Source organism: Leiobunum rupestre, chromosome 2, assembly GCF_980474605.1.
Source record: "Leiobunum rupestre chromosome 2, qqLeiRupe1.1.hap1, whole genome shotgun sequence".
Taxonomy (NCBI): domain Eukaryota; kingdom Metazoa; phylum Arthropoda; class Arachnida; order Opiliones; family Sclerosomatidae; genus Leiobunum; species Leiobunum rupestre.
The window spans coordinates 53,885,048-53,911,261 of record NC_143385.1 but is presented as its reverse complement, the minus strand read 5'-3'; the positions used below and the strand labels follow the sequence as shown (position 1 = coordinate 53,911,261).

General features: G+C 34.7%; 1 protein-coding gene across 8 annotated transcripts in view; it reads left to right on the top strand.

Moving 5' to 3' along the window:
* The window catches only part of LOC149958402 (SIN3-HDAC complex-associated factor), a 55,624-nt gene extending 29,877 nt beyond the window's left edge, over nt 1-25,747 (top strand). For 3 of the 8 annotated variants that reach the window (XM_090165823.1, XM_090165827.1, XM_090165824.1), the window contains exons 2-6: nt 18,439-18,789; nt 18,925-19,090; nt 19,301-19,619; nt 19,875-20,074; nt 25,608-25,747. In XM_090165823.1, coding sequence (XP_090021949.1) covers nt 18,562-18,789; nt 18,925-19,090; nt 19,301-19,619; nt 19,875-20,074; nt 25,608-25,732 — 1,038 coding nt within the window. In that variant the 5' untranslated portion in view covers nt 18,439-18,561 and the 3' untranslated portion in view covers nt 25,733-25,747. Of the gene's footprint in view, nt 1-12,643; nt 12,776-18,115; nt 18,135-18,438; nt 18,790-18,924; nt 19,091-19,300; nt 19,620-19,874; nt 20,075-22,444; nt 23,215-23,338; nt 23,359-23,866; nt 24,440-25,607 lie in introns of those variants that run through there. The other 5 variants (XM_090165825.1, XM_090165826.1, XM_090165829.1 and 2 more) reach the window with 5 other exon arrangements.
* The last annotated feature ends 467 nt before the right edge of the window (nt 25,748-26,214 follow it).

Genomic DNA, 26,214 nt, shown 5'->3' with positions numbered 1-26,214 from the left:
TCCGTAATCAGTAATCTCTAGTAATCATAATGAATCTCGCGAAATATCAGTAATCATAATGAATCTCGCGAAATATCAGTAATCATAATGAATCTCGCGTAATCTCTAATAATATTATTTGGATTACTCGAAATAAGTAACCCCTCGTAACCTTTGGTAATCTGTAATTTTTTAAGTAATCTCTTGAAATGTGTAATCTGGTGTACACATTTTCCGCGAGTTATTTTCCCCTCGAGGTGCCGTAAGGGGTCATGACACTCGTTTTCCACAATGAACAGCCAATCCCCCTCACGCTCCAACAGTAAGCTCCTCCCCTGACAAATCAATCAAATCGGCGCTGTACCACATTGGTTCCCTAAATCTGACGTCTTCCGAGGCACGCCGGTGACGGTCTTCCCCGAAGCCCCTCTGGCCAATGACGTCATACCTCCCCCCTCGTTTCCTTCCCCCCTTTCGTGGCTCCGAGGACCGATTCCTCCCCCCCTTTCGTTATTCCTCCCCTTCTCGTTTCCTTCCCCCTTTCTTTATTCCTACCCCCTCTCGTTTCCTTCCCCCTTTCGTTATGCCGCGGATAGTCGTAATTCTCACCAAGTATAAAAAATATGCATTCTTGACGCTAGCTATTGATATGAAAGGTACCATAGAGGAACTATGAACGTACTGAAGCGTGCATTTTAGGGGCTGAAAGGGTTGGCAAGTCTCCGTGGGCTGGCTAATCGTTTTCGCGCCGGGGTTAACGTTCTTTTGTTGTATTCCAATGGAAGGTGTGTTGACTGGGGTAGAGTCAGGGTATGGTCAGGATAATTACGCCATATTCTACCGAGAATTCGGTGCCATTTGTGTACGCGGCTTCCAGGATATTTGCCTTTTCATTGGGTAGCGAATGATTACGGCAGCCGGCACCGGATGTGAATCATCCAAATGCGTTTTCAATTTAAATTTTTCGTCTATTTCTTTGGGGAATAAACTGATCCACATTATAAGACTATGAGCCACATTTGTCAAGGGGGGATGATTCCTTTACAGGAGTAACGATATTTTTAATGTCCCAAGTCGCATCAGATGGCGCCAGCAATCTGAAACTAAAATTATTTAAAAACCACAATTTTTTTTAAATACTTTAATGTTACTTTTTAACATAATTTTTTAATGTTGTTAATTTTCCGGGAAAATAAAATGCGGAAAGTTTCCGCAAATAAATTACTTTTTAAGGGTTTTTAATGTTATTAACTTTTTATCGATATAAAATGAGTTTAAACTAGTCTAGAGGTTTAGTTTTACTTTTAGATTCGAAAAAATTAGGTGAAAATGCCGTTTTATTTAAATTTGCAAACAATTATATTAGGACTAATCATGGAATGAAAACTTTTTTATTTTTTTCGGAAAAATACGGAAAATTTTCCGACTTACAAACACTATAATTTTTTCAGAGTTGAACTTTTGTTTAGGGATGCACCGATATATCAGCCGATATTAACAATAATGTAAATGATAAAATCATTGTTAAAGACGGTTCAGTACACTGTCATACCATTTTATTCTCATTTTTCACGAAAAAGGTTTACAAATAGTCTTATTCGATAGCTACGCCGCAAAATTTTCGTTTTGAAAACGAAAACATTTGAGAGAGTTGGCCGTTTTCAGTCTATCGTAATCTGGCAGCCTTGCCTGCCTTCCGGCCTGTATCTCCATACCGAAAATGGCCCACGATTACGCCGCCGAAAATATTTAAGTAAACTGAGCGGCGGCGTTTTTGACCGTTATTTTGAATTATCGACTAAGACTATCGAATATCGTTGTTTTTTATCGTAACCCCTTGTCTAAAAAAGGTATGATTTAGCTTCTGAAGTCTGGCGTCCGTGGCCCGGACAATCAAATAAAATATTATTATTAGTCAGTTTTTCAGTTAATCGATAATTTTCCTATTTTTAAATGTTTTTCTGAAAATATTTTTCTAATGCCGGTATCGGGCAATATCCGCTTAAGCGAAACCAATACTGGCCGATATCGATATTAAAAAAATAGGCCTATATTTTTTGTCTATAGTTTTAACAAGAATATATTTATTTCTAACAGTAAGGTCCTCAAATCCCCCCTAAAAAAATCAAATGAACTGAAATAATTACTTGATTTAATATTATAAACAATTTTATTAAATTATATCGTTCTAAATAATTAATACTATATATCATATTACAAATTATTTAATTAAATTAAAACCTATTAAAGAATTCATAATATTCTATGATCTAATTAAATTAAAACCTATTAAAGAATGAATAATATACTATAAATGATTTAATTAAATATTATTTAATAATTAATAATATTATAAATGATTTAATTAAATTAAAACCTATTAAAGAATTAATAATATACTATAAATTTGTTTAATTAAATCTTATTTAAGAATTAATAATATTATAAATGATTTAATTAAATTAAAACCTATTAAAAATTTATAATATAAAAAGTATAGCATATTAAATAATTAATATTTTAAATGATTTATTTAAATTACAAAATTAAGTAATTTTGAATCTTTTAAATAATTTAATATTGTATATTTTATTATATTTTATATTATATTATATTTTATTTTTATTATATTATATTATTATATTATATTATATTATATTATATTATAAATTATTCGCTACTTAGATACTTCCCCGTATCATGTATATTATTAACTTCTGATATTGCGTGTAAAGTAATACAATTTCACTTTCCTATCTAAAGTGGAGAAAAATATAAACCTAATTTGGTCACTTTAACGTAAAATCAAATAAAAATGAATTGTTCCCCATTCCTTATAACTAGAGTTCTTTTCGGGTTAAGATGACGCGCGGGCGCGTGGGAAGTTCGGGCTAAAAATACCCTCTCGAGTCATCTCACCTCTTGACCGCGCTTTTTACGGGCATCCCCCGCTAAAATCACCGTTTCCAGGTTAAAGTTACGTAACGCGACTCGTCGAAGGCCATTTACGTCTACGCTAACTTGACATTGAATCGAAAGGGAGATCAGCCTTGAAGCGTCGCTCGATTCCGAGGCTGACGTTCTCCCTAATTCTCGCTAAAGGACGGAGCGTAGGTGTAATTGCCACTATTCCCGCTAGTCGGCGCTGGCGCGGCGCGTGCCTGTTTACGTGGAAGCGCGTAGGCTTCAAACCCTTATACGTAATGGCGTGACGTCATTGATGCGCCGACGATTTTCACGCGAATCTCGAAATTTCGACTGATATTTTACTCTTTTTATTTTTTTCAACTTTTTCATTTGACATCCGGGATTTTTTAACCCTATCTGTTTCTTAAGAATTTCTGGTAGTGTTTTCCACTTTTCATAGCCTCTTCGGATTACGTTACTTACTTTGTTTTCGAATGATGGTTTAACCTTGAATAGTTTCGTTTTACGTATATTTTTATTGCGTATATTTATTTTGAAAAGATATGTTTGGGAGGAAAAATATTAAACGTTTCTTAGGAAAGAAACTATCAAACTTTGCGCAATGTTGTATGAAAAGTACTAATTATAGGGGGAAATCTGCCAATTGTGGTATGTAATATGTGAGTCGTAGTATGATTCTGTCAATCGTGGTATGTTATTTGTAAATCGTGGTATGAATCTTGCCAATCGTTATATGTAAATAGCCAATAGTAGTATGAATCTTACCGATCATAGTATGAATATTGCCAATCGTAGTATGAATCTTACCGATCATAGTATGAATATTACCAATCGTGGTATGAATCTTACCGATCATAGTATGAATATTGCCAATCGTAGTATGAATCTTAGCGATCGTAGTATGAATCTTACCGATCATAGTATGAATATTACCAATCGTGGTATGAATCTTACCGATCATAGTATGAATATTGACAATCGTAGTATGAATCTTACCGATCATGATGTCCGCCTATACCATCGATAGCGTGAAATCCTAATAAACCGTTACGAGTAATCCCATCATAGTATTAAAAACACTTGACAACAGTATGAATTATCATACGCCATAGCGCCAAAACCACCATTCCTAGTAGGAAACACCGATATAAACGATGATTTGATGGCTAGCAAAAGGCCTTGGCTAAACCCAAATAAATGAATTCGTCCTTCCGCGAGGCCAGACAACCTGTACCCGTTGGAAAACAACTAGCGGCGAATGCGTAAACAGGGGGTAAACTACTACTACGCGTCCCATTTCCAACAACAATCAAACCCTTTCTTCGTCCGTCAGACATTGACTAATCCGTTTTAACGCGTCCTGGAAAACTTGACCCGCTGGCCAAAAAACGATCCTATACTTCCTCCGGGGGGGGGCCTACAAAATCGAGATTGAAGGGGGGAAATTAGCCTCGTTTCGAAATTGCCTAATCCTTATAATCAACGTGAAAGATTACCCTTTCTAGTCCAAAACGACGTGAAGGTCTTGTTCGAATACGTCTGGAGGAAATTTATTGAGACAGTGTTTGTAGGTGGAAAATCCAGCAGGGGAAAAGCTTGGAATTTAGCTGCTTGGACAATTATGAGTTTGTGGCTAATAGTGCAGTGCTGATAATGAATTACTTTTTTTGCTTACTTACAATTTTAGTAACCAAATTATAAATTAGAAACTGTTAGTAAGCAAATTATAAATTAGAAACTGTTAGTAAGCAAATTAAAAAATTAGTAACTGTTAGTAAGCAAATTATAAATTAGTAACTGATAGTAAGCAAATTATAAATTAGTAACTGATAGTAAGCAAATTATAAATTAGTAACTGTTAGTAAGCAAGTTATAAATTAGTAACTGTTAGTAAGCAAATTATAAATTAGTAACTGTTAGTAAGCAAATTATAAAGTAGTAACTTTTAGTAAGCAAATTATAAATTATTTACTATTTTCTAATTTGCTTACTAACAGTTACTATTTTCTAGTTTGCTTACTAAAAGTTGAGTAAATTTTTTATATTGCAAAATACCACAACGTACTTCAAATAGCGAGAAAACAGTAAACTTTGAAAAGTAATTTAATTATATTCTTTGACAAGAAATCACATTATATTTGAAGGGTTTATTACATTTTGGTGGCCTACACCATCTAACTAATCAACGCTAGTTCCATGCCTACACTATTAAGTTTATCTATGGACCCGAATTACTGTTCAGGCTTTAAAACACACGTGTGAATATTGGGAATAGGAAAATCACGAGTAATTTTAGTTCAATGTGGACAAACTTGGCGTCGCTGAAGTCGATTTCCGGCGTAGTGTCGTAGAGACAATTTTGACAAAATGGCGCCGTTGTTGTCGGCAGGAATATAATAGTAATAATAATCAGCTAGGCTAATACCCAAGGCACCACCTTATGCCCAAGTCATCTAGCGACTTTTAAAGCCATTAATTCAGGTGGCCGGGTTGTTGTTTGTTAAGTTCACATGTCCAAAAAAAACCGTCAGCCACATCGAGACGAAACTCTGCCGCGATAAGCATTCCAAGTAGAAGTATGGATTCCTGTTGTCGGTTAAATGATGAGGCTTAGTAAGTTTTAGACCTTTTATTTAGGAAATTGGTCCTTTAAAAGTTTAAGTAATGGTAAATAACGTTCGTGTTAAGTAAATATAACCAGTGAGCCGCGTATGGCTGAGGTTTTATAAACAAATTCAGTGAAATCAATTTTAGTTTTAACTTAAAAAATTTAATGAACCAAGCCTAATCTAAGCCTCTCATAAGTGATAGTTGAACATAATTCTTGAGGCGCTTCAAAGCGGCTAGTGCAGGGTTGATACTTAGTCACTTTTTTAACTAAAAGTCACTAAAAGTCACTTTCTTTTAAAATCAGTCACTAAAAGTCGCTTTGTTTTCAAATTTGGTCCCTAAAAGTCACTTTTTTTCAAATTTGGTCATAAAAAGTCACTTTTTTTTTTTTCAATTTTTTAGGTTTTCTCTACCAAAATATTTTTCAGAGTGAAATTTCATAGGGAACCGTACTAATAAAAATTGTTCATTTAACTCAAAAATATCGTAACTCAATTTTTAAATAGTATATTTTTCCTTCGAGGTCGATTATCTTTAAAAATATGTTTAATAAAATATAAGAAATAACTACTTTAAAGAAAAAGAAAGTTACTATTACTAATGCCGTAATTTTACTTTAATACACTGTTTATTGTTAGTGACGTTTTGATCACTATTTAGCCACTTTTTGGTCACTATGTTCAAAGTGGCTAATCACTATTTGCCATAACTCTGACAGGGTTCATACAAACCTGGAAATATCAGTGAAACAGATTCTTTCCAAAAAAAATCAGGGAGATATCATGGAAATTTTAAATATTTAACCAAAACCTGGATATATCAGGGAAATTCGTTTGAGTCTGTAAGCGCCTCAATAATTATATATATTTTTTTTCGATTAAACGAAAACATACGGTGCTTTCGAACCTGGAAATATCAGGGAAATTAATTTTCCAAATGTTGTATGAACCCTGTCTGAGTATCAACACTGCTAGTGCGAATAGCACTCTTTAAGCGCCATCTTGCAACCGGGAAATTAGAACGTTGACGATTCCGCAAGATACCGGAATTTCAAGTAACTCGAAAAACATGTACACAAGTTTATTTCGTCCCCCGGGGGGGAGTTTAACTCACGCTTGCGTTTTTAGAAACCGTTCAAAAGGGGGAGGCTGCGATTTCGTGGTTTTGAATTGATCAAAAGCTCGATTTTTTCCCCTTTTTCTTGTGAAAGGGCCAAATGAGGTTTGTAGGACGTTTACGCAGACTTTGGCCAGGTAGAATACGCGGAGTTTCGAGAAAGTTAAGATTTGATGGGGTTCCATTTGCGGGCAGGGTTCATACAGACGGATTGTCGCCGGAATACAAATTTCATTCGGTGGTACAACCGGGGTTTTTTAACAGGTGCTAAATAACGTTATGGGAAAAGTGGTAAATAGTATATTTCCATGAATTATTTACCCTGAATTATTTATTATTTACTAGGGATGCACCGATATATCGGCCTATTTTTCTAATATCGATATCGGCTTAAGTATTTTCAGAAAAACTTTAAAAAATAGGATAATGCTCGATTAACTAACTAATGATAATATTTGATTTGATTGGCCGCGCCACGGACGCCAGACTTCAGAAGCTAGATCATACCTTTTTTAGACAAGGGGTTACTAGTGTAAACAAATAAAAAACAACGATATTGGATTTGTGATAGAAAATATGTATCACTTAAAATGAAAAGAAACATATACGGATATGCTCTTGCAAACTTCTTATAATGAAACATTATAATAAAATGGTATGACAGTGCACTGAACCAACCGTCTTTTACAATGATTTTATCATATACACTACTGTTATGATAGATAACTTTGTTAAGAAAAATGCGTACAAGATTCGGAATCAAGGAATCTTAAGGTTGATTCTCGTTGATTCCAAAAATCTTTTATTCCATTTGATTCCATGATTCCATTCTGATTCTATCGTAATCCAAATTTATTTTTCTGATATCACCTTCGATTCCGTGGATTCCTTCAAATACATTTCGAATTATAAAACATTTGGGTTACAGTTTTTAAACCGTAACTAGCGCCACTCCACCCTAGTTTCAGTTAAACCAGCTGGCAGCTAGGAGCAACAAACACAACCCGTCAAAAGTCGTGCATTTTCTTGTGTACGTTTTTCGTTTGCTAGACCCTTTAGTGCCTGCTGCCGTCGGAAAGGGAAAATTTGGAAATTGTTCCCCCGCCCGTAAAACGTTCAGCGTAAAGGCTCGTGACGTTCGTCCAATGAAATTCGTACACAACCATTCGTTAGGGAATATAACCTTAGGTATTTGGTGTGGAACACCAACGCTTGCAGCTCTGGCCGCTCTTGCCTTCGGCTTTAAAAATGTTTGGCGCCACTGTACAGGGACATTTGAAAAATTGAAGGGGTCTTCCGTAAAGATTGCTTTGCAGGTTATATTCCCTTTAAGAACCTATTTTTTGCCAATTATTTTTCCCCATTGAAACACATTGTGTGATTTAAATTGGCGATTTAAAAAATAACTTGATTTAAATCTCGATTTTAATCATGATTTAAATCAGCGAAACCTGGCTGTCACTATTTGTCTATTACGTAAATGTAAATGCGTTGTCACATACTCTTTCTGAAATCTGAATATCTGCCGCCAGGGGTAATAACCGTATTTTAGCAAATCTCAGCTCTTTTAAGTCCTTTGTTTCTCGTGTTTGGAATTGGGTGGACAACTGCCAGCAGTTTTTAACCCGACCCCAAAGAAGTACTGTAATGGTGGCGCTTGTGTCGTATTGGAATGGATTTTACAGTTGGTATCCAACGAAATAGGGTCGAAATACAGGGGCCCGTGCAATCTAAGGGCCAAGTTTTAACAATTCTTTTATCCAAGTGTTATCTCCGTAAACGTATAACTATATCAAGTAATAACGGCTCTCTTTGGGGCCCGGAGGTATTGTTCCACCAGGGCCCGGGCCCGATGAGAGACTAAGGAAGGTGATACAAATTACTGGAACAAGTGCAGACTCGGGTAGGTTGGGTTTATCATAGGTATTAATAACGGCTCTCTCTGAGGTACCAAATATTTTTTACAGGGGCCCCGGGTCCGCTCTCCATAGCTAGTTTCGTTTCAATGAGAAACTGCCAAACCGAAAAAATATAACGCCAACCAAAATCCCAGGGCCCCCCGCTTTCGACGACCATGATCTTCCCTCAATAACGCCGACCAAAATACCAGAGCCCCCGCTTTCGACGACCATGATCTTCCCTCAATAACGCCGACCAAAATACCAGAGCCCCCGCATTCAAGGACCATGATCTTCCCTCAATAACGCCGACCAAAATCCCAGGACCCCCGCTTTCAACGACCATGATCTACCCTCCATGAGAAACTAACAAACTGCCAAAGAAATAAAGCCGACAAAAATCGTGTAAAACTAAATAGTGACGTTAGCCAAACCCACACCGAAAAACCCACGCAGCCCATCATGAAACGTCAGTCACCAATGATGAACCCACACGCTCCACGAAAGAGAGAAAACCGGAGGCTAAAGCCCCCCAAACAGTCTCTCTTTCTTGCAGAAAACCCCCGCGTTAGAAAAGGCCAGAAATTCCCCTTTGGAGAGAGAGGTATAACCCAGGTCGTCACCTAGACGACGTAGCGAGAGAGCGTGGGGGGGGGACGTCAAATAACGCCGGGTTGTCTTCCCCCCCCCCCCGTCCGCAGCCGGAGAATAAAGGAGGTAACGAGGACGAGCGCGTATACCAACCCGGAAGTAAAAGTCTCTTACTGGATTGCAGCCAGCGTTTTCACTGGTCGGCTCGCGTCGCTCCAATTCCCCGTTCCACGAGACCATCGCAGTCGATTTTCGCATTGGTCCCGCTCAACGCCGCCCGGAGTAGCGCGTTACATTGACCCGCTATCCTAGCTTCATCGGACAACTCCCGATTGAAGACGCTTCTACTACTACGACTACTACTACTACTACTACTTGTTGGAGAAATATTGGCTAGCACGGTAGGTGGGCCGGTTTTTTCAACCGCTTAATACTAGACTTTAGTCCCGTCACGTGACGGGTTGGGGTGGCCCTTTTCAAACTGTCCGCTTGTCACGTTTGCTATTATGGCTTATAATAGTTGGTTTTAAGAGAGTTAAGTTTTCGGAATGCCACTGTCAAGATATTACGGGTTGTATTGTAGGTATGGCGTGTTTCAGATTTCGCGTCAAATTCAAAAGAAAGTTACGAGTTTAGTTTGTTAGTGTGGGATCATTTTTGTTTTACCGGTAGTATGTTGAATTTAGATTTCTGTCCGTAAAGTTATAGGTTGAATTTAGATTTCTGTCCGTTAAGTTATATGTTGAATTTAGATTTCTGTCCGTAAAGTTATAGGTTGAATTTAGATTTCTGCCCGTAAAGTTATTGGTTGAATTTAGATTTCTGTCCGTAAAGTTATATGTTGAATTTAGATTTCTGTCTGTAAAGTTATATGTTAAATTTAGATTTCTGTCCGTAAAGTTATATGTGGAATTTACATTTCTGCCCGTAAAGTTATATGTTGAATTTAGATTTCTGTCCGTAAAGTTATATGTTGAATTTAGATTTCTGTCCGTAAAGTTATAGGTTGAATTTAGATTTCGGTTAGTGAGGTTATATGTTGAATTTAGATTTCTGTCCGTAAAGTTATAGGTTGAATTTAGATTTCTGTCCGTTAAGTTATATGTTGAATTTAGATTTCTGTCCGTAAAGTTATAGGTTGAATTTAGATTTCTGTCCGTTAAGTTATATGTTGAATTTAGATTTCTGTCCGTAAAGTTATATGTTGAATTTAGATTTCTGCCCGTAAAGTTATAGGTTGAATTTAGATTTCTGTCCGTAAAGTTATATGTTGAATTTAGATTTCTGCCCGTAAAGTTATAGGTTGAATTTAGATTTCTGTCCGTAAAGTTATATGTTGAATTTAGATTTCTGTCTGTAAAGTTATATGTTAAATTTAGATTTCTGTCCGTAAAGTTATATGTGGAATTTACATTTCTGCCCGTAAAGTTATATGTTGAATTTAGATTTCTGTCCGTAAAGTTATATGTTGAATTTAGATTTCTGTCCGTAAAGTTATATCTTGAATTTAGATTTCGGTTAGTGAGGTTATATGTTGAATTTAGATTTGTACTAGGAACGTTATATGTTGAATTTAGATTTGTGCCCGGAAAGTGGTATGTTGAGTTTATTGATTTGCCCGGAATGTGGTATGTTGAGTTTAGATTTGTACTAGGAAGGTTATATGTTGAATTTAGTGTTGTGCCCAGAAAGTGGTATGTGGAATTAAAGAGTTGTGCCCGTGAGGTTATGTGTTGAACCTGGGGTTTGCTTAGAGATTTTTGTATTGCCAAGAACGTATTTAAGTTATGAAGAACATACGCGTTCGCGCCATTTAGTAATAATGTTTTATTTTGCTTTTCCAGTAAACGCGTTTAATCAGTTACGATAAAATTAAATTACACTATTTAATTAGTTCGAGAAACTTGAATTAAATCTGAATTTGCTCAATTTTTTAATTCATTATAAGTCGTTGATAAATTCTCAATTATAGTGTTAAGAGTAAATATTTTAAAACAAGCGCCCACAGATGGCATTGTGGTTTTCAGTAACCCAAATTCGTTCTTGGCATTGTCATCCCAATAAATTATGTTATTGTATTGCGAGTTTAATAGTCAATTCAAGGATTCTCATAGTAACTCAAGGATGAATAATCATCGGATGATAACGGAAATTATTTTCGGTGCCTAAAAGAGCTTACCGAATCTGATGATAAAATTGTTGCTACGAAGAAAATGTCACATTTGTCTTCATAAATGTCAATTATATGATGAAAAGATCTGATAACGTTTTGAATGCCACATATCTCATATGTTACAGGAAAATAAGACATTGCTACGATAATTATTAGTCATATTATTCTGCCCAATATCCGATGTGTGACAAGAAAATATGACTATGATAATCATGGCAACGTCATATTATTCTGATGATCATAATGTTCTCTATGATCTGATATTGTATTATCTAAAGTGTTAATAGAGTGGTTAATATTATAAGTATGACAATCGTGTCGTGTCAGATTTTGTGACAGTGGTGTCCCATTTTGTGACAATCGTTTCATCGATTTTGTGAAAATGGTGTCACATCTGGTGACGATCGTGTCAGATTTTGTGACAGTGGTGTCACATTTTGTGACAATCGTGTCATAGATTTGGTGACCATGATGTCATAGTTTTTTGACAATTATTTTATAGGTTTTGTGACAATCGTGTCATAAATTTGGTGACAATGATGTCAGAGATTTTGTGACAATCGTTTTATATATTTAGAAATAACCTTACTTATGCAACACTGTAAATTTAAATATAATCACTATGATGTCATTGATTCATTCATCACGCGCAATATAATAGATTTATAAACGACATGTTGAAAATGTCACATCTCGATATTACGACTGAAATTCCATATGTAGCAAACCCATCGGCAGCCCGGATAAACGGGCTAAAAGTATCTTTCAAAATCATCAATATAAACTTAACTATTCAAATATTTAACCCATTAATCTTTAAATTCGATTCAAGTTACCCAAAGTCCACTTTAAGCCCTTCCAGACCCAACAGAGAGAGATAGAGCGGCTTCCAGAATGCAATGATAATATTTTACGTCAAGGCTGGTAACCATGCCAACGATTTAGAAAATTTTAAAATGGGGGCGAATAGTAACCATAGCGACCGCCGTTAACCGGCGTTGTCATATAGTTTTAAAAAGTAAAAATCAAGATGGCGGCTCTCTTTTTCGTCCCCCCCCCCCCCCCTCGCGAATGAGTCCGGGTTAGGAAGAGAGAGGAGAGAGAGAAAAAGAAATTTGCCACGTCTGGTAACCATGGAAACGCAACCTTAATCTAGATATTTAGCCCGTCCCCGTTCTCTCTCCGCAACCTCTACGCTCTTCCCTCCATCATGGCGTAGGCCAGCGCGCGGAAAGAGAAGCGAATGTAGGGCAGTGGGCCGTCCGTCGGTGGCTCCCCCTGGCGTTTCCCCTGCGCAACGCGTTCACCCTTTTTTCCCTACACCGGCGCGTCGTTTGGAAGCCGGCCAGAATCAGACGCGAAATTGTTGAGTGTGGAACGGCCGTTACAAATTTTCTCTGTGGATTTTTATCGCATCGCGCTCGTTTGTACTACTATAAAATAAATTTTAAGCGACGTTTTAAGAATTTTTATTACTACGGTAGGTTTTCCAAATTACTTCCTGAACTTTTTTCTTTCCATTGTTCTATGTAAATTTGGGACTTTTGCACGTTACGTAACTTTTGGCTGTTGGCGTGCCGGTAGGTAAAAAGCCGGGTTTTTCAATGTCAAGTCTATTTATTTTAAATTTTTAGTGTCAAGGCCTATAACACTTTATTCAGAATGTTGGTGGTGGATTTTGCTTTTCGGAAAACCTGTTTTGAATGTATATTTCCTAGTCTTTTTTTTTGAAAGGTGGCTTTTCGGTAGGTGGGATTAATGGGTTGTGCCCCTTTTTCTATGATTTATTTATGATTTAGTAACGATTCAGAGTGTGTTTGTGGGTTTGACAGGTACATTATGTTGGGTTTTATGCGTGTTCAGAATGATTTTTCGATAGTTGGGTTGTTTTGGTAGGTATGGCAGTTTAGGGATTTTGCTAGTTGTAATGACAAGGTTGTAAGCGTTGAACTCTTTTGGTTTTGTTGCGCGTGATTAGCCCATGTTTTTCTCGTTATCTTTTAAAGGGTTCTTATTAAATCGATTTTTTATCTCGCAATTTTTTTTATCTTAAGTTTCCGCATTTTTATTTCCTGTATTTTCTTTAAAGCGTTGTTACGCTGGAAAGCTGATTTTAATGGGACTGTGGAGTATAGCTAATTATATAATAGCTCCGATGTCAAATTTGAAATTTCACGGTGGGGTTTTATTTGAGCAAAGGAAATAACGTAAGTGGATAAAATTCGGGCCTGTTTATGCAAAATGCAAATGGGTTACGTGTTCAATCGTGAAAGAAGGAGTGATTGTTTTCCCGACACGTTTTCGATTTTAATGGGACGTTTTTGGGTGAAGGCCCTTTCCTTTTTTGGGGGATACCCGCTTTCCCGCGCGCTTGACATCAAATACATTTACCGATATTTTGTCAGTGCCACTTTTAGATGACATTTTGAAAAGCTTATCGTCGAGGATAAACTTGATGCCGGCATTTTAACTTTTGTTTCTACAACTATTTATTTTTAAGACATTAATACAGTTTCTTGGCTGTATTGGTGATAACTAAGGGGAGGAGTACTTATATGTAGCCTTTTCAAAATAAATTGTCCGTTGCAAAGACCACAAAAGCGGTCGTAGTGTTGACCCCGTTTTGGGTGCCACGTCAACATCTGATTTAGAATTCCCGCTATGGACCATGGCAACTTCACCGTATAAATAATGAGATAACTTATATTGGTTTTAATAAGGTGATATTTTGTTATATGATGCTTATTTTTAATATTATCTTATGTTGTCATATTTTTCGTATGATAATTGGCCACGATATTCTTCGTGTGATAATTTTTCGAATGATAATTTGTGGTGATATTCTATTATCGTGTGATAATTTTTCAAATGATAGATAATTTGTGGTGATATTCTAATATCGTGTGATATTTTTCGAATGATAATTTGTCGTGATATTCTAATATCGTGTGATATTTTTCGAATGATAATTTGTCGGGATATTCTAATATCGTGTGATATTTGTCGTGATATTCTAATATCGTGTGATAATTTTTCGAATGATAATTTGTCGGGATATTCTAATATCGTGTGATATTTTTCGAATGATAATTTGTCGGGATATTCTAATATCGTGTGATATTTGTCGTGATATTCTAATATCGTGTGATAATTTTTCGAATGATAATTTGTCGTGATATTCTAATATCGTGTGATATTTTTCGAATGATAATTTGTCGGGATATTCTAATATCGTGTGATATTTTTCGAATGATAATATGTCGTGATATTCTAATATCGTGTGATAATTTTTCGAATGATTATTTGTCGTGATATTCTAATATCGTGTGATTTTTTTCGAATGATAATTTGTCGTGATATTCTAATATCGTGTGATAATTTTGCGAATGATAATTTGTCGTGATATTCTAATATCGTGTGATAATTTGTCGTGATTTTTTCGTTTGATAATTGGTCGTGATATTTTTAAACCGGACGATATTAAGCCATATATTTTAAGTGGTTATTGTGATATTTTTTCTAAATGACAATATCTGATATTATGACATTTGTCATATGAAAATATATTATTCGTATTTCGATAATCTTCATTAGTAAATGATTCCAATGCTAGTTTCTAATTCGAAGTAGTTCACACTAGTTGAAACCAGTTTTCGTGACGGGTTTCTCTAAATTTCATTCGTTAAAACTGGTAATCAAAACAACTGAAACTGGGTTTTAAGGTCTGGCGTGACCGTGGCTTATGACATTTGATAAGATGGCCTATAATTTTTTGCTACAGTAGGATACACGACGACAAAATAGCCAGATTGAATTACCCTATGTCCTTTATATCATTGCTTAGTATCATCTAAACGCTTATTTGGTTTTTCTTCGTGGGGTCTGGTTTATCGCAAAAGCTAGCGAGAGAGGTGATTTTTCCGTTTGAAACTCGTAACTTTGCAACCTGTTTTGTTCCCACGATAACAGAAATCGGTGAAGAACTAGGTGGTTTTAGCTGTTCTCTGGCTTGTGTTCTTTTGGTTTGTGACTAAAATTGAAAGGTTACTGATAAAATATTTACAGTGTATTAGTCTCTCTGATAGTTAATCTTAAATTTTATTTCATGCCATACGTTTTCCCATTCCCATTTAGTTAAGCTATTGCATGACTTCAATGGGTTTATTTTTAAATAAATATTTGCTTCGTAGTAATATCAACAGATGGCGATTCGTACACTACAATTTGCTCGTAAGCATGAATTTTTTTAGTACGTAAAAATGTCAATTAAATACTCCTAGCTTGATGAACTCCTGTGCTTAGTACAGTTCGACTAGGCCTTGGTTACACTCGTGGCAAGCCGAAATCGGCAGTCGGCACGCCCATTAACGGCGATTAAAAATGCCAGCGCCGGTAAAGGCCACGCATACCGGTACCACTCGCCAAAAACAGAATTGATTCGGAACATACATTTACATTCTTTTCTGAGCCATTTGGAAAACCCGGTCAGTGAGCTGAGAACATTTAAACTAAAGCGGAGCGCCGCACGAAAGCCGACACACCTAGGGGTAACACTCTGCAAGGGGGGCGAGTCTTGTTCGCACACTTTCGCCTTAACCCTAAAACGAAAATTGTTGATTCGGTATTTGGGAAGAGAGCCATGTCCTGTTGATTTCTCTTTCGAGAACGAAGACACGACCCAGTTCGATTGGCGCACGTGTTTGAACCCGAATAAATTGTTTATACGCGATTGCCAAAGCCATACTGCTCGACACTGACTGACTAGCATTGATAAAGGTTAAGAGGCCCTTTTCAGGGGAATACATACGCGTTGCAACTGGTACGATTTTACTGATGACGTCATTAAAAGTACGCGTTTATTGTGAGGCGTTTCAATTGAAGTTAATGCATTCGCGCCAATTTGGCATGTTTCAAAATTTACTCTAAACCGGAAATAGCCTAATTTAAAAATTTCAAAAAATAACACTTGTACCAGAGTTAAGTCTGCAAAAAAAATTATTCGACATATTTGTGATAACTGTCGGAAAACGTTGCTAATTTAGTCGAATGTACGATTTAGTTCAGATAAATGACAGGGTTGCCATACATTTATCGTTATAATTTATTTATTTCACATAAAAAATGTGTGGCAACCCTGTTAAAAGTCACTAGATGACTTGGGCCTAAGGCGGTGCTTTGGGTATTAGCCTAGCTGGCTATTTTTATTCTTATAGCAAAATAGCAATATTATTGCTTCTCCATTTGTACCTATGTAATTTCAATCCTAAAGACCATGTAAATACACCACATTTGGACCAAACATTGGTAAATTTACGTGTTGATTTTTCATTGCGAGCTAAAGTGTAAAATCCTGAAATTGTGAGATCGTTGCTGGTGTCAATAAGAATAAGGTCTATTATCTTAAAATTTTGTCATTTCAGTACAATGCAAAGTTGAAAATATCCTATAAACAATTGAAAATGAACTTTGTACAATTTTCACAAAGAGAAATGCACGAATTAATGGGAAAAATTTAAACTTTAAATCCTAAATATTTGAACCAATAACGTTTAATTTTGAGCGACGCGTTTATCCAAGGCTAAATTTTTAGTACACCGTAAAATTCTCGAAACATAAAACGGCGAAATCACGTGACGCGTCCGTGTCATCTTGCGTCGTTACTTATCAGAATTAGAAGACCTTCGAGTCACCTACACTTTCTCTTGTATCATCCATGCATGGGCATAACACAATCAATAGAGAGTCACACACTCCCTTATCACTTGGACAACATTAGCCGTGGCATTTCCCCGAGTGTCAATGAGAACTCGCTCCTGGCTATGACCTAATTTTTTTAGCTCCCAAGGCGAAAGTACAAGCGTAGTTTTCGCTTCACCCTTGAAGAAAAATATTTATAGGTACGGTGGGAATGCCGAAGCGCATTTTTCGAAATAATAGGAAAGACTATTATTTCGGTCTTCTTCTCTTTCCAACTTTCAGCAAAGATTATACGCCTAGTTTTGTGTGTCTGTGTGTGTGTTTTTTTTTGTGAGAGTAGAAATTTTCAAAAAATGCGTGGCTTGTTTTGAATGGACTTAATTTAACTCCCCTTACACAAATACTATTATAAAAAAGTTAAATCAGCTATATTGTTTAAACCAAATGTATGTTGGGGGTTTTCGGTTGTTTTAAAGAGTTTTTACTCACGCTTTTTGTAAGAAGAAAAATGTTTTATTCACACCTAATAAAAAATATTTTCCAAAAGATAAATTGTTCATTTTAATTTACCCCACTTTTTTATTCAAATTGAACTTTTTCTTAATAGTTGAACAAAACTTTAGAGACGTTACAACACAGACCACCTACCCCAAGAGGGACATGTATCGTTAGTAGTAATTTTAATATTTTTATGTCCCGAGTGTGATGCGGAATGTTTAACAGCGCCATTTCAAGGCAAGTAGGAGCAGTTATAAAGGTAAAAATATGATAAAAAATGTATTGTAGAAGCTGGCTCGCGGACGACATTATTTTTATTTCGTAAAATAAAGGATTTTTCTGTTTGCTTTAAAAAAGGCGAATCACTTTTGAGGCACCTTTTTTCGTGGTTGATGGAAGTCCTTGGGCTAGGTGGTCTGTGGTTGCAATAAAGTAATATCGGCGTGACGTTTGTCGACGTCAGCCGTACTTTTCCCTATAGATAAAAAACTGCCCTCTAAATGGCGACATAGCTCAAAACTACGCAACCAGTATTTGAAAATAATTTCATCAAAAATAAACTGATTTTGGAATTTTTTTGTAAAACACATTTTTTTCAACAAAGACTATTTTAAAACTATATAAGTTAACATTTATTGATATTCGTAATTATTTTAAAATTTACATAAATTATATCTCATTTTAATTTGCTAATTTTAATGTTATCATTAATTGATCAAGTTAATTTACGTTTATTAATTACTGAATAGTATGTTTCTTCACTGGCAATTTCATTGCTATGATGGTATTATTGAGGTAAAAAAAAATTAGTTCAATGTATATCTGGTTGGCTGGCTTAAAATTATACATAAAACTAGTTGAAATATTGGCCTTTTTTACTAAAATGTTTAATTCGTTTTTAAATATTATCAACAAATTTTAATAAATTGCCCAATTTCTATTTTACAGGAGAAGTTAAGTACGTGAGTCAAGAATCAAATTGAAAGGGAGGTATTTCCCTTCAAAAGTGAAGATAACATAGTTTTTGAGAGAAAGTTGACCAACGTTGGAGTGTTATAAGGCAACGTCATAATGTTTGCCTTCCACAAGCCAAAGATATACCGTTCGGTGAATGGATGTTGCATCTGCAAGGCCAAGTCTTCCAGCTCCAGATTCACTGATTCCAAGAAATATGAGCCAGAGTTTGAACGCTGTTTCCGAATTACCGAGAGACGCTCTGGAGAAATCTGCAACGCCTGCGTCCTACTCGTCAAACGCTGGAAGAAACTGCCTGTGGGAACCAACCGAGACTGGCATCACGTAAGGCTTTAGTTATTCTTACTCTTCCTTGTAATTGTTGTTAGATCTAAATAGGTCATTATCATTACAAAGCTTCTATTGGTTTTCCCTATCTCATAAACTTCTTTTGGTAATTGTTCAATTTTGTCCTTCTAGGTTGTGGATGTCAGAGAGAAATCCGTGAACAAGAAGCCAAAGGCCAAGACGAAGGCCAAACGGGTATCCAAAAAGCTCAAAACAAAAGTCATTGTTGACAACATACGAGATCAACTCAGGCATCACCTTAGAACCAGTTCAGGGGGACTTTCTGATGACGTTACTAGTAGGTTACTAATTTGCGTTATTCTTGAAACAAGCTCGATCAATACATTAGACTTAGAATCATTTTAAAATCTTATAAGTGACTAAAAAAAATATGACGTCAATAAGCTCTGGTAAAGCTGGAAATGGCTTGTAGATAGACTTTCATTTTAAATTTTCATAGATGTCTCCTTTTAAAGATGTGCCTTTAAAATTTTATTTGGTTTTGCAGTTGGAGATGACAGTCTAAGCGAGTGCTCAAACTTCTCGCTGCCACAAAGTCGAATCCCGAGTCCCACCCCGACAGAGTCGTCAGAGGACTCTGGGATCCAGGATGAGGAAGATGAAGAAATGGACGATGATGATTCCAGCTCCAACAAAAAGCGGAAGGAGCGTAAGAGCAGTGAAGATAAGTCAAGTATGACCACGTCCAAGAGGTCAGTGGACAAGCGAGGCTCAAGTGAACAGACGAATCGCCGCAAAATGTCCAAATCCACACGGTCTAGTCCTAGGGCCATCTCATCCTTCTTGGACATGACATTTTGGAGAAAGTAAGAATAACGCACATTTATTGGAAAATTAAAGAATATCTGTGGTTAAACTGGTGAAGAATCTTGATACCACTTATAAGGGTATTTTAGAAATTCAAAATCAGCATCGGATTGAAAGAACAAACTAATAACCAAGCGTAATTCAGATTTGTGCGAACCGCAAAAGTTCAAACATCCTTGTGTCGCTGAACCAATTAATTGCTTATGCCTAATTATGCAAATAAATAATCTAACCCAAAGTATTTCATTTTACAGACAGAAAATATGTTGCGGCTTAATATTCAAAGGCCCCAATGGCGAAGTTCTGATTTGTCCAAAGTTGCTGCGTCCATGCCAATGCAGACTCAAATCTCAAACAAGCCCGAATCCCCCCAAAGTGAAAGACAACGTTAACAGAAACACACCAAAGTACGCCTCACCATCATTACTCGCAGTGGATCAAAGCGCAAGCCAGAGTAAATAACGTCTACCTTATTTTTAGACACCTAATAAGAAATTAATTTAAGTTATTATTATATTAAGGTTTTTTAAAAGTTATTTTTTTCAATTTTTTGTCAAAAAGAGTTTTATTTAGCATATCGTCAAAATAGCTCTTTCTTATTTATTTTTAAAAATTGGCTGATACCATGTAAGAATTAGAAATTTTTAACCGACCCGGGAGCGAAATTAAAGTTCACTGGGGGTTAAGTATGTTGATTGTTAACCGAATGATATATATTGGTCAAAAATTACGTTATGAGATATTGCTAATGAAATTAAGAAAGAAAAACATTGTTCCATCAAAATTTTAGAGAATATTCGATATCTTTCATTTAATTTTTTTGGAAAAAGTAAAATTTAAAACTTTAAATTCATAGTTCGGGCCTGAAAAATTGTTAATAGAAAACCCTTTTACGTTACGCAACAAATTTGGATGGTAAAAAGAACCATTTTTGCTCTAAAATCTTGTGGCTTCCATCATACGGGCAACAAGGAAGTGGAATAATTGTTGGTAATTTTATAATTTTACCAATTTTTTTTTTTTAAGATTTAAGATTGTATAATCCTTAAATGGAATTGTTTATGTTGTAGTTTATATTAAGAGCAGGCTAATGTTTATTTTATTACACGCAGAATGATAATAATGAATACATTCCATGAAACTCTGGTATACGAAAAGTCTCGGTTCGAATCTCCCCATGATTTTATTGTTTGAAATAACTTGGAACTAAAACCACTCTCAACTTCGCATCTAACTTTGGCATTTTATTTTTGAAAATTATTTAATATCGATGTTTGATGCAAGGTCAGTTGCGGCAAAAGTTCTCCTTTTAGTGAAGCATAGTACAATACATAAATAATGTTGCGTAGGTGGTCATAATGTTATTTAATCATCTAAATTGAAAATCTTGGGCGATTGTTTTTAAATCAGTAGGAATTAACCCAAGATTTGAGTAAATTCCAATTGCTTTGTCAATGAATAGGGTTAAAAAATTAAAATTTCCAGTTTAAAACTTTGCAAATTCGTAAAACCTTATTACATTATGACCTTCTATCCAAACTATTTATGAAACCATAAAGTTAACTACGTTTTTTCAATAGAAGATGGAACACTAATCATACGGTTCCGTCCCCACCTCATAAAGCCATATTTAACTCCATAGCTAAAAACAAAACCAGAACAAAACAATAGTATTATGTTCAAATCCACACAAAATACCTCTGTAAATATAAAACTAACCTTTCTTTTTAACTCCGACCACTTTTAAGTGCAATTTAAACTAATAAACCGCCCTCTTTTAAACTGTAAACAGAATAAAACGGATTTGAACCCGCTTACCAGACCACAAAATATGTTGAATTTAACTCGTATTTCTTAACCGAATAACTTTCCGTAGCTACTTTGACCAAAAGTTAAATATGGTTGGTAGTGAGGAAAGCCCTTGTAATAGCTTTTAATTGCTCTGATGAAGGTTTTAATAAGGTTTTTAAATCCCGGTGACCTATTTATTTGTAAAATAAGCTTGGCTTATTGTCCTGTTTTGCTTGATGTTGTTGAGATTTGCGCTCTGAAATAGAGAAATTTGTAAGTTAAGCCTCTGATAGAATTTTTAAAAGGAAAAGGTTTTGACCCATTTGGTGAAAATACAAGAACCGTTCTTTATGGAATTAAGTATGACTGGTTCCGCTTGTATTAGAGCTCTCGCGAGTCCCACGTCATTCCAAGAGCCACTCTTGTATATGCCACACAGAATATGCACAGGGTATTGTAAGACCCAATATTTACAACTTAAGAAATTGTTAGTGTTAATTGTGTAAATATGGACTTACGATAATGAGGAAAAATATAAATTAATGTATCTTATTATTTAAAGCTTTCAAAAAATCAATTTATTAACACATTGGATTAAACTAAGAAACGTGACACTATTGGCCTGGATATTTTAAAGATATTAAGATTTCTGCGGGACCAGTTAGTTTTCAAATTAATTTAGACTTAACTAAATCACAGTCAAATTCATTTAAATCACAATTTTAAGCACGATGTACATTTTCTTAGGTTTCAAATATTAAATCGAAAAATGGCTAAGGCATGACAAGCCATTTGTATCTATTATTAGATCAAATGCGTCATGATATGTTAACATGAGACAAATGTCTCGCGATGTTTTAAATGAAAGCTTACGTTGATGATGATAAGTTTTAAACTGATAACTGGCTTCGTAATATATGAATACACGAGCTTTAAATAGTCAGTATAGCTATTTAAAAAAAGACCCAAAAGTGAAAATTTTTGAACTAGGAGAAATGTTGGAAATGTTAAGTGTTGGATTTAAACTTTATAGTGATTGTAAAATTGGTGTTACCTAAAAATGAATGAAAAATTGGTGAGCACTACATCGGAGTAACCTACGAGAAAAACCCAGTTGTTGAAACAAAAAATGGCACAGTAATGTTTAAAGGAAAGCAGGTTTTTGAGAATCCATCGTTTGTTGTTAAACAGTTTGAAGTTTTTATGTGGATGATTGAGATGATTGTTTTAGAAACAGTTGTATTTAACACTACTTTATACACTGTGTTTAAAACAAATTAAAAAGATGACTATAATCTTAACAATACTGAGCCGTAATAGACTTGTTTATATTATTTTTACTTCAGTTTGATACCATCTGGTTGGCTGGCTATTTGTTAAGTGCAAAAATGAATTTTAGTATAAAATATGTTTGTAATATGTATGATGTTAGAGACTAAATTAATTTAAATAGTTATTAAACAAGTCTGTAGATGGTGAAGTTTAGATTGTAGCCCCTTTTGAGAGTACGTTTATAAGATTGAAGAAAGACAAGAAGAGAAAAGAGTAGTGTAAAACGAATGTTGGAAACGTTGCGTGGTTTTAATTTCGTCTTTTCGTGATAGTAAAAAAAAGTTGCTGAAATTTATCCGCAGCGTTCGTGGAACTGCATTTTTTTGTCCCTAGTTGTATCATTTTGTCTACATCACTAACTTCCATATTAATTGTCTTTTGCAAATACGTAAACAAAATAACGCCTCTAATTTTCAAACAAAATACCTTTTGCTCATCTGACAGTATTTACAAACATCGTCACCTTAAGAAGAAACATACCATTTTGTACCTCATTTATTTTTACCAGTAGCTTCTAGCCATTCGTGTCTTAATTTTTAAAAATAACCAAAATAGTTCGTAATTTGGCTTTACTTTTTTTTAATATATACATTAGAATGACTAGTCTATAATGAAGTCCATTAGATGAGCCAGATCCCTTGTACATTTTGTGACATTCATTTAGTTAAACCATTAGTTGAGAGATTTTCTTTGGGTGCAGTTAAAACCTGCCTCATAATATTAAAATTGAATCATATAATTTTGATCTAACACTCAAATCTTTATTAAACCGACCTTATCTCTCACTAAATCTGTGCTAACATAACTTATTCAGACTGATATTTAGTGATATTTAAAATCTAAATTTAAGAAGTTACGATTACTTTCCGTTAAACTAAGTTACTTATAGGTATAGCATTAAATTGCTAAAAGGTAAACTTTACCCTCAAGGACTTCAGTTTCAAATTTGATAACTTTGACAACATAAAAATAAGCCTTTTTAAATTTCAAAATATGAGGTAATTAGTCGCCACAAAACATACACTGGATCATGCCATCTACAGATTTCTTAAAGACCTTTATGATCCTAGCTGAAAATAAAAAACTTCCATAAAATTTTACTATCCATTTTAATTTTATATAGGCACTAAAGTAGTGCAATACAGGTGACTCAATTTTTGTTTCGTTTACACTGGTACTACTGGCCATTAGGCCGCTAATGTTCCTTATACCGTGGACTAATAAAAGAAATAAATCTCCTGAACTCCCAACTTACGAAAAATATGAAGATAATGCCAGTCTGGGCTTGTGGAAACGCTGTCAGTCCCCATTATATGAAATCCTTACGAGTCCCTTGAGTTGAAAAATGGTGACTTAAGGAGTGAATTTCTTTTATTATCATCATACGAACCCATTTTTAATACTTATATGCAAATTATTTGCTGGAAGGATTCCACTGTTGTGTAAAAATATTTATAGCGCTGGTGCCTGGTTGGGTATATAGCAAAAGGTAAACGCAGAGGTAAAAAACAAAAAAAAATTACAATAATTTCCCAAAGATGTTTACGGAAGAGTCTAATCTAAGCAATACTGAACTAAGGAAGGTTATATATATATATCTAATATATGCACACTAAATTTGTTAATTTGCTGGTAAAGTTTAGAAATTATTGTTAGAGTGTTAATGAGACTCTCAAATTAAACTGATTTGTGATTCTGATTGTCTCGTTAATTAGTATCTAATACTTCTATCAATTTCTACTTTTTCACTTTTACCTTAAACTTTTGTATGGCTAAAAACTAATAGTTTGTTCAGGATGGCAAAATTCTCTGTTCTTTAGTTTCTATGATTTACCAGCTGTACAGATTGGGAACTGTTCTTAAGTAGCTAATATTTCGGATAAAAAAGGGCAGAAATTAATAACAATAAATAGATGAATTTTTGAAAAAACAATAATTTGGGACGTAAAAATGTGACGTTTTTTGCGGAATCGAATTTTAAAGCAGCTAGTCGTGCGTTTGATAAATAAAAGTTTCACTGCCATTTTTGTGTACTAAAACAATGTGTATAATGATATATTACCCCCGTGGCCTAGTCAGTTTTAAACATTTAAACGAACCAAGTCCGTTGTGTTGTACACGTCCTGTCAAAACTCCTTTTTTAACAAATTTTTCCCTCTAAAGGACAAATTATTCGTGGAGCTTGTGGTGTTTTAATATATTCAGGATTTTTAAACTGATTCAGTGGTGATGTTAATGTTATCGCGTGCCAGGGTTATTCCTAAGCCATGAAATCACGCAATTGACCGCTCAAATCAATCATGAGCTGAATTTTGTAACACTTAATATAATGTCATGTTTTAAGGCTAATAATGAATAGTGGAAACCACAAAAGTTAATATTTTGGCATTTAACATCAAACAAAATGTGTTATGATACAATTCTCTGGCACACTATAATGTTATATCCACCATTTATAACTTCAGGAGTAATTATTTAAGAATGTGTTTTAATAAACATTTTTGGTCATATTGACAGTTTATTAGTTTTTGATTGTGTTAATATTTTTTCCCATTGAATATTTTTGTACCAAAAATTACTACTTATAATATTAAAAAGGCATTTTAGTTATATCATTTTTATACGTAACCATACCGAAATAAATTTAGACAGGCCTCGAAAACCCCTATTAATGTTTTTTGCATAAAATAAGAAACATGTGGAAATTTTTAATACTAAATGTTGAATGTGTAGCTTTCATCAATTTAATGGAAAAATATTGTTTTACATTTTTTTAGATTGTGTTTGGTATTTTTCGAGGGGGAATACAATTTTTGCCCCTTCGTACTGTAAATATATTTATTTTATTTTGTGTTTATTTTTAGTTTTAGTTTTGCCCAGAAAATACCAAAATCAAAAATACTGTAAGTTATTTAAAAACGTTTTATTACAGAATACTTCTAGGGCTACTTTTTTTGGTGTTAGAAAATATTTATTTTTCTCTATGTGAATTGGTTATTTAAATATTGAAACCAATCATTTATATATACAAGTTTACTTATTAATAGTTCAAAGTTTTAATCTTTATCTATTATTAATTAAGCTTTTAATAGTTCTCAAATTGTTATTTGACCTTTTGTGGTGAAGAAATTATTTGTACGAATACAAAATGTTTTTTGTAAATTTTTTTCTATTTAAAAAATAAAACTTGCACTCTTGGAAAGTGTTGATTCATTCCAGCCATGTTTTTTTTGGAGGTATCCAACTATCAAACCTCCACTAAACCACGTTAAATTAACCTTTTCAGATAACATATAGACATGTAGCTACGAATGCTTGAAGTTCGTTAGTTAATGCACGGGCAACTTAGATCCGCTCGCTTCCTAAGTGGGCCGTGGTTAATGGATTATAATTATCAAGGATGTTCCACAAGGTAAGTTGGAAAAAACCACCTATGGACTGTGAGAAGGATGATCAAATACGCGAAAAAGT